Genomic DNA, 9,744 nt, shown 5'->3' with positions numbered 1-9,744 from the left:
AGCTATAGACTTAATGAAGCAAGTCTAGATTTCCCCTGGTTCTGAATCTTTAGTCTCCCTTAGGCTTATTTTCTATTTAATAGGATTTATTTGTTACAATCAAAATTATATATAAACAGAGAGTAAGCGTTGGTCTAGGTACACTGTGTGAAATGAGCCATTTCTGTCACACTGAAAGGGTTTTGAATATTTTTAAGTTTTAAAATAGTGGCAAAACAAGCTTTAAAATAGACATATTTCTAGTAACTAGTCTCTCTGTTAGACTCTTTATCTACATTTGCACGACTTAGTGGCATGATTAAAGTACATTAAAGGGACGAAACGCTGACGATACGACTATGGGCCAGTCGTGATTGGTGACAAAATATAACCTTTTATCTTTTGTACTGTCTAACATAGGGGCGGTGGGGTAGTCTAGTGGTTAAAGCGTCCGCTCGTCTCGCCGAAGACCCGTTTCGATTCCCCACATGGGTACAACATGTTAAGCCCAGTTCTGGTGTCCCCCGCCGTGATATTGAAGGAATGTTGCTGAAAGCGGCGTAAAACTGACTCACTCTTAAATGACGCAGATCCTGTTGTCAATATGGGCCATTACTGTGCATCGTCTTGATTTATCATTTTACCAAAGGTGAAGACAGCCACGGGTCTATTTTACATATTTTATATAATTAAAATGAAAGAATAACAACAGGTAATTATCAACACATTTTTCCATATATACCAATAGTCTCTATGGTTTGGTTTTTAAGTGTAGATCAATGCTTGCAAACTGAAACCTTCCATAACATGACATAATTCATGACATGCATTCATACATCTTAATAGATGGAACCTATCACAACGGCACTTCTATTCATACTGTTGTTCTAATGTTTATTCAACACAAACACGAATATCGGCGTCCTTGGTCAATGACCTTCATGTTTCACCGATATTTCTTTCATGTTCGTACATGAACAGTCATATAACAGATCGTTCACATACAGATACCTAAATGTATTAATATGATACTTCCCCGGCTCAATTCCGGGTGTTTCGGATGTATAAGGTTGCTCCTAATCTCTACAGTTGGCAAGGTCGACACAATGCTCCCAAATCCTACAAGTCTTAGGTTACTCGCTCGTAACACGTCGGTCAGATACCATATGGAAAGGTCTGGCCTGTATATGCGAGTCCGTCTAGACTCAGTCGTTCAACCAAAATCTGATAGCAATGACATTTCATAGCATTATGGACCAGCAACCAGAGAATTAGCTAACACACCAGCCCACAGCCAAGGTGACAGCCGCCGTAACTAGGCGAGATCGTAGTGAATATTGGCCCCATAGCGGGTCATGACACATGACACCAGTGTAGACTTCACGATTACTAAAAAAAAAGTCATTGAACGTTTTCTACAGCAAGCGTTTTGCTATGAGTGTGAGCTCGAATTGGTGGTTTCACGCCGCTCTTGGCACCATTCCAGCAATATCGCGGCGGGTGACACCAGTTTTTAGCTTCACACATGTTGTGATTCGAACCCGGGTCTTCTGTGTGACGAGCGACATTTTTAACCACTAGGCTACCTCACGCTGTCAAAGTGATAATAGTTCAGTTACATCACGGCTTGTCAGCTAGAAAGAGAAAGGTTCTAAGTGGCGAAGGTCTTACTTAGATGTTTATCCCTTTTTCGTTAGGAGCTAACAAACCAATGATATACATGGTGAACCTAGGATTCAAACCATCAATCCTGACGGAAATCTTCAAAGCGAATGTCTCCTAGACGACTGGACTATGGTGCCCCTTTTCCTCAGTAACACGCGACATGAAGTCTAAAGACTGGGACATGAAAATAACATCAGTTCATGCCAGTATCCCCTCGAGGTACATTACAGCTACGTCAGAAGTAATTATAAGTGATATTGTTACGACACGCCTTACATCGAATCTAGTCCAAGACGGTTTGCCCAGCGGGGCGTATCTCACATTTCACAAGGTAGGCTTGCCGGTCTAAAAAATAACGAATATGTAACATGCACAGTAGCAAGACGCCCGACTTCCCAGCTCTGCCACACTTACGTCATGAAACCCAAACATTTTCGGTACTTTAATTCAAGGAACTGATTATGAAAATTCGTATCTGTTCACCTCGTACACCAATCACTTATTTCCCTGTCGTCAAGTTCGGGAACCGACCACATATAATGTTCATTATCATAAAGCTTGTCAATAAGCTGTGGGGTAGCCTAGTGGTTAAAGCATTAGTCACCCCGAAGGCCCCGGTTCGATTCCCCACATGTGTACAACGCGCAAAGCCCATTTCAGGTGTCCCCCTCAATGATTATTGCTGGCATATTGCTAAAAGCGGCAAAAAAACTAAACTCACTCACTCACTCTAAACATACTCCATGTAAAGCACAGCTGATAGCATGTCATCATGGGACCATCATTTACTATGAGAAGTGATTCCGAGATCTTTCCAGCATTCCGTTCTGGACATAATGACACCCCCAATGCGTGTGTCATATTTAAATGACCCTCCCTTCAACCTTTGTCTTCACAACACTCACTGAAAAGACAATTTTGTTACCTCATTTTTAAGACTCTCCCGAAATTCATGTATCAATTTAGAGACTATATTTAGAGGCCTCGAGACTGTAAGCTGTGCAACACGTTATATTTGGGATTACACTTTCTCAATGAAGTACAGACTATAGTACTTTTGTTGGGTTGAGTCCCGTCTGGGATTCGAACCCCACTCTCAGAATCAGGCACCTAATCGCCAGCACACAAAGTCAGCAATCTAACCCACTCAGCCACAGCGACTTCCATTATTTAAAATGGAAATCAGACAACTGGTACTCTTGACCATAGACTTTGTGTACCTCTAATGATTACAATGATTAAAGAAGGAAACACTTCTGTCCCCTGACACACCATTCCCTGAAACAAATGACCGGTCCCTGTAATGCAGCAAAGATCACACAACCAGAAGATATTTTTCAAAAATAATTAACTACTTTATTCAGATATAACATGTAATTGATTAGAAATCTAACCAATCAGAGGCATTATATACAATTTTACAGTACAAATAGAGAGATCCTTTCCTTAACAAGGTAGCACTGTACATGTGTAAATGTGGACTACAAGGTCCTGAACCTGTTCGTTAAATCATTCAAGGTGGCTCCCTCTCGTGTCCATGAGCAGGTAACTCTCAATACTTTCGAAATTGGCAAAATCGTAAACCTGTTCCTGTGCACTGACATTTTTTTCAAATAGAACAAGCCTACTCTCAAATGTAAAGAAAGCATAGGTGAAATTGTTTCACTCTCTGGGCATGTGTTGGGTCAACATGACTGCCATGCAGCTGTAGACAATAAATTTCATGACAAAGTTAAATGCAATTCTCTTGACATTTTCAAACTATGCTGTAGAGGTATGTATGTCAAAGCTTACTGCGACCCTACGTGCCCAGACTCTTAATCAACGTCACTGACACAGAGACAATCTAGAGGGAGCCACCTGGACAAGCTGCTTGGTAATGCCAGTGTCTCACCAGCTGATTGAGGCCACTGCCCGTTTCATATATTCCATAAAGATTGTTCTTTATCAGTCTGTACAAATTGTCATACAAGAAAAATGTCCATAATCTGATTCCCAAATTACTTCATTTCTAATTTGTCCTTGTTCCCTAAATCATCTGAATTCATTTTAAACAATAACATTCAATAAAAACAGAACAATCTTTCAATAATTTACTGATGACATCACAAAACTAACAAGTAAATCTGATAAGCCAGATCCCAATGTGATAATTAACTGTTAATTACTTACAAACATATACCAAAACAGCAGTAACAATAGTAGGAAAATATAAACTGAAGGTCATAACAGTCTGAGCTTGTCACTCTTTTCTTCATTACCTGACGGAGACAACAAATCCATAAAATATTTGGCTCAATCATTAAGTTAAACTGAGTTTTTAATTTCATCGGTAATGTAATCAAAATATACTTTAGGCGTGATGGTAAATGTTTTCAAGATTTTGTAATTGAAGAGACAAAAGATAAATTTACACTGAAAATTTGTATCCCAAATATTGAAGATATCATATTATCATGAGACAGACTTTCATCTTTCCTATGAGCAAAATTAGATTATCAGATTGAGATTTACAAATAATCGAAAGAGACATTTTCAACATACTTTACAGAAGATGAAATCAAACTTGCACAAACTACGAGTTTGATTTTACCATTTCAAAGTGTTTCTTTAAGACAGGTAAAAATCTACAACTGTACCAATCTATAAATATTACCTCTGTGAATCATGTGCGTCATGCGTTTATTGTCTTAGAATGGGTACCAAAACACTAGTATAAGTGTATACTCTGCATATATGTTAACCTTCGTCATTAAGTTGGGGAGGTTTTCATTATAGTGAATTAGACCATTGAATCCAGCTCACACTAAACAGCATGAGCTTGGAAGCCAATGATCTCTTGGGGGCAGGCGCGCTGGCTTCTGCATACACTACAGTTTTAAGGCACATCTATGTCATAACTACAGCTGACGGTATCACTCGTCAGACTTCTTCCAGAGTTCAACCAAACCTGACCATCAGAACACTTTCAAATGGACAGCCCTGGCAGTTGATTTACCTAAAAATATACATTTTGTTTCATATCTACATATTTAATGCAGCATTCCACCCACGGAGGCTATGTCTGCCAGAGGAGTATGGGATCAGGTTTGAAATAGACCCATGGGCATCAATGTGAATGTTTGGCGCAAATGGTCATCACATTGACAGATCTGACCTATTGGGCATCACTGCTAGCTCTGCCCAAGAACCTGATAGGAACATGCTGGTGATTAGGGACCCCATGTTGTGGGCATACAAAACAGAAGAGTGGTCACTGGCACCAGTGAAGCTATCAAAATGAACACAGCATTCTAGAAGAATGGGTTGCTGATTTACCTTGGAATGCACAGCAAAACAATGGAAGCCAACTGCAGTAGAAAATCTCACTGCAATGTCAGTGTAAGGACGCAACACAAATTAACATGAAATGGGTCTCTACATCTGGCAGCAGGCTGCAAGTGATGACCTTCAGACATCATGGCCATGACACCGCTGATAACTGGGCACATGGTCACATTTTATCCCTTTGCAGCCTCATGCCAGAAAACCAATAAAATCTGTTGGAATAATCAACAATACAACAAGACAACAACTAATATGTTTATAAAAGGTGGTCCACCCAACATCCTGTCAGTGATGAGAGCCTAGGTTACACGCTGTCAAACAGTCAACACCACTGAACTCAAATAAAACCAGTAAAACCTCTGCTGCAAGTAAAACAGTAGGGGCAGCAACATATGATTCTTCCTCCAAAAGAACACATCACCGAGGCCTCACATGTCAATACTTCATGACTTCAGACCCAAGCGGGACAAGCCTTCTGATGGGATCACGCAGCCCATATAGCAGTCTCGGGCAAGTCCCATCGTCAACAGGGTTCTACATATCACACAGTTTGGGGGCAACAATGCCTAGATTGATGTCCACTCGTAAACATAAGGGGTCATAGAGTTTCTCATGCCATAATCATCATTTCACACTCACTTTCACATCATTCTTTTAACTCGGCTACATCTTTCACCCTATAGCAATCACACAGTCTGAAAATGGGTACACACGACTGAGATATTTTGTAATATTTCCATGGTAGGTACTGGCCTTTCAGGGAATATCCCCAGTATGCAAAACTAAACTGATGGAGTGATTTATGGAATGGAAGATGACTTTATAATCTAATGTTGGTTACCATGGTAACTGACCACTGTCTGCAGAACAGGTTCATCACCAGCTATTGTCAATTCTAAAATAATTGTTTTCCTTTAAAGAGCAACCAGTTAACACTATATCAGCTAATACATGACGTCACTGGTACTGAGGGTAGTGTTGTCCATAATGGCAGATGCCCATTCCACTACAATCAGTAAACGGGTCCTTCTGTTGTCATTGGCAACAACAGCACCATAAGAAGGGCATGCTGCCTATATCTACAGAAAGCTGCCCAACACAATTGTCAAGACATCTGACGTTCTAGTTCTCTTCATAGCACTCTGAGAGCACTTGGACATCACGGCCTCAGATCCGGAGCAACTAGCATAGTGCTGTTGTGTGTCTGTTCAGTCAGTCTCCAGGATCTTTGTGACTCCTGCTGGGGGACAGTGTAGACTGTTAGTATCCAAGTTGGCCATCACAAGCACAGAGTTGAGCTCCCATCCCCTTCACCTGTCTGCAGTCTCTGTCCTGAAGCAGGGAACGAGGGGTAGAGTTGAGCTCCCACCCTCAATTACCCTTCCTGCTGCCTCTGTCCTTAGACAGGGAATGAGGTCTGGAGCATATGGAGATCTATCACAGTGGTTGGGTTGCTGGTGTAAGTGCTGGGTTATGATTGGTCAGTGCCAGGCACCGTCACGCTCAGTCAACATGTACACATCAGGTCTGACACACACTAACTATGGCAGTCGATCTCTACTATCCCCTTAGGAACCTCTGCAAACTGATACACAAGTCTTTGCCCATCCACTTTGTTTAATATTCCTCTTGCATAGTAGTACCTAAAAGATAAACAGAATGAGGTCATTTGAGAAACATGAAACCAAAACCTTAAGAACCGTAAAAAACAAATAATCAATCTAAGGCGAGTATATGGATGGCAACTTCTTCTTTATTGTATAACACGATGTTTCTGGGCTACTTCTTGTCCCTTCACCAGATTCAGGTCAATCGCCTGAAGAAGGGGCAAGAAGTAGCCCAGAAACGTGTTATACAATAAAGAATATGTTGCCATCCATATACACATCTTATATATTCACCAACTTCTAAATGCCTCTCAAGAATCTCAAATAATCAATCATTACTAAAGCATCCAGATTAGTTAGTCTACAGTTTTAGGGTTATCAGGTTTTGATTTAAACTGACCTGGAACAAGCTTCAGTGACCAGTCATCAACTCCAATGATATATTTATCATGATATAAACTAAATACTTCATTGTGATGACAAAACTTTATGCATGATAAACTTCTTTATTTTACAAATACTTCATTGCTGTGCATTAGGCTAAGCATGTCATCTAGGCTTACTGGTGCAATCGCTTCCCATACAAAATATGCCATCATCAAACTCACCTCAGTGCCCTTCCCATTGTTTCATAGTTCATATCGGGTTTATTCTTGTGCATGCCCCATAGTTTCGACACAGCCTTCGAGTCGACCAACTTGAAGATTCCTTTTTCCCTGTTTGTCCACTTGATATACCGAGGACATGTTTCGCGATTTTGCAGCAGGGACAGAAGGAACTCCCACAAGTATGTTGTGTTGCCTTCTCGCTTCCTCTTAGGCTGGCTGTTCATTGGGTAATCAAGGTTCTTGGGTTTGCGACCTGCCAAAAGATAAGTGTCAAGGTCAGTTATATCAAACATACACAGGATGTCTACATTACAACAGCTATATCACTGCAACCTCTAAAATGAGTGTATGGACCAGGCAAATAGGGAGTGAGTGAGTGAGTATGGTTTTACACCGCTTTTAGCAATATTACAGCAATATCACGGTGGGGTACACCAGTAATGGGCTTCACACATTGTACCCATGTGGGGAATAGAACCCAGGTCTTTGGCGTGACGAGTGAATGCTTTTAACCACTAGGCTACCCCATCCCCCACCAGGCAAATAAGAGCAATAATCAACCCCATACCTCTAAATTCTCTCAAACTTACTAGTTGGGCTCATTTCTAAATCGACTCATGAAGATCCGGGATAGAATAGGTCCTCAGCAACCCATGCTTGCCACAAAAGGTGACTACGCTTGTCGTAAGAGGCCACTCACGGGATCGGGTGGTCAGGTTCGCTGACTTGGTTTACACATGTCATCGGTTCCCAATTGCACAGATCGATGCTCACGCTGTTGATCACTGGATTGTCTGGTCCAGACTCAATTATTTACAGACCGCCGCCATATAGCTGGAATATTGCCGAGTGTGGCGTAAAACTATCCTCACTCACTCACTCATTTCTAAATCCCACTAAATAAACTGCTGATCATTTGCTAAATAAACTGCTGATCGTTTGGACATGCATCTTAGTTTTCACAAACTGAGCTGTTGATCATTGCAATTTCTCCTAGCACTATGTGTTTCCTTACAACATATCACCCAAGAGACAGTCAAAAGCATACTCATTGTTTCAGGAAGTACATTTTGAATTTATCACCATTCAACAGCAACAAGGACTTTATATTCTCCAATGATCAGTATCTCACTTCATCGTATATAATAAAATGTGTGTTTGTTTGTTGTTTAAGGTCACAATCAGCAATATTCCAGCAATATGGCGGCAGTCTGTTAGAAAACAAGCCTGGACCAGACAATCAAGTGATCAACAGCATCAGCATCCATCTACGCAATGTTGATACAATGACATGTCTCAACCAAGTTAGTGAGCCTGACACCCAATCCTGTTAGCTGTGTCTTACGTCAAGGGTTGCTGAAGCATGGGTGTATAAGATAAAAAGCTGTATCAATACTACAAACCTTTTCTGCTTTTGGGTCTGTCTGGTGATGCTGGAGGGGTGTTGCTAGGTGAACCTTCACTGCCGGCGTGTTGGACTGGTGTGGGGAGGAGGTTGTTCTGATACACATGGTCTGAAACAAACACATCATTTAGTACTGGGTCCACAATCATCAGCTCCCTCAACAATGCCTGCACACCTTATTTGAGCATTTTGATTTATTCCTCACTTATTGGGAAATTATACTTTTAAGAAAACAAATCAATGAAAGTGTGTTCATAATTCGCTTTCTATCCAACACAAGTTAAACAACATGAAAAGCTGCTATGGAAAGTGCAGTTGGGTTCTGTAGCTCAACTACTTCATGGGCGGTGGGGGTAGCCTAGTGGTTAAAGCGTTCACTCGTCATGCCAAAGACCTGGGTTCAATTTCCCACATGGGTACAAAATGTGAAGCCTATTTCAGGTGTTCCCCGCTGTGATATTGCTGGAATATTGCTAAAAGCGGCGTAAAACCAAACTCACTCACTCACCTATTTTGTGAGACTGTATCATCACTCACGTTTACATTAAATATTCAACCAAGTTTACATTAACTTGTCATAACAATGGGTCAGATATTTAGCTTCAGACTGAACATATCAGTTGAAGGTAAAAATAACTAGACATATGTCAACACTGAAGGGAGCGAATGAGTTGGCTTTCTCTCCCTTCTTTGCAATATTCAAGCATTTTCATGGTGAGGGACAGCGAACACAAAACTTTCCTCCATAGCAAACCACGAATAGCAACAAGAGACTTGTTCACACCTTTAATAAGTTGCCATGGTGGCTGTGTTAACACTTGTATTCACAGACATGTGCTATGGCATAAGCTCCCGAGAATGTTTTGTCCAGGTGAGCTACACTCAAGGAAACTAACATTGTACAATTCACAAACCACTCTGTTACCCCATTCCACTATACATAAAGCACAAAAGGCCCTAACCACGCAATTCATAAAACACAATACTCCCTCTCCACAAAGCGCAATGTACATTCACAAAATACCAAATTGCCCGCTACATAAAACACTCCCACTAACCTCATTCAAACATAGCAACCAACCACCAAGAGAAAAAATGTAAATTACCTCATAAAAATCAGAGAAAAGAATCGTTACAATCAACCATTGTAGAC

The 9,744-nt window shown here is 40.9% G+C and overlaps 1 protein-coding gene across 3 annotated transcripts in view; it reads right to left on the bottom strand.

Annotated features, from left to right (window-relative positions):
• Positions 1–2,975: 2,975 nt before the first annotated feature.
• Positions 2,976–9,744, bottom strand: part of LOC124268681 — a 120,846-nt gene continuing 114,077 nt past the window's right edge. For all 3 annotated transcript variants that reach the window (XM_046703779.1, XM_046703839.1, XM_046703696.1), the window contains exons 7-9: positions 8,590–8,700; positions 7,187–7,439; positions 2,976–6,614 (exon numbers count right to left, since the gene is read on the bottom strand). In XM_046703779.1, the coding sequence (XP_046559735.1) occupies positions 6,509–6,614; positions 7,187–7,439; positions 8,590–8,700 (470 nt within the window). In that variant the 3' untranslated portion in view covers positions 2,976–6,508. The remainder of the gene's footprint in view (positions 6,615–7,186; positions 7,440–8,589; positions 8,701–9,744) is intronic.

This window comes from Haliotis rubra, unplaced genomic scaffold (assembly GCF_003918875.1).
Source record: "Haliotis rubra isolate DU_JTF1 unplaced genomic scaffold, ASM391887v1 Scf1, whole genome shotgun sequence".
Taxonomy (NCBI): domain Eukaryota; kingdom Metazoa; phylum Mollusca; class Gastropoda; order Lepetellida; family Haliotidae; genus Haliotis; species Haliotis rubra.
This window is presented reverse-complemented; position numbering and strand designations above follow the sequence as displayed.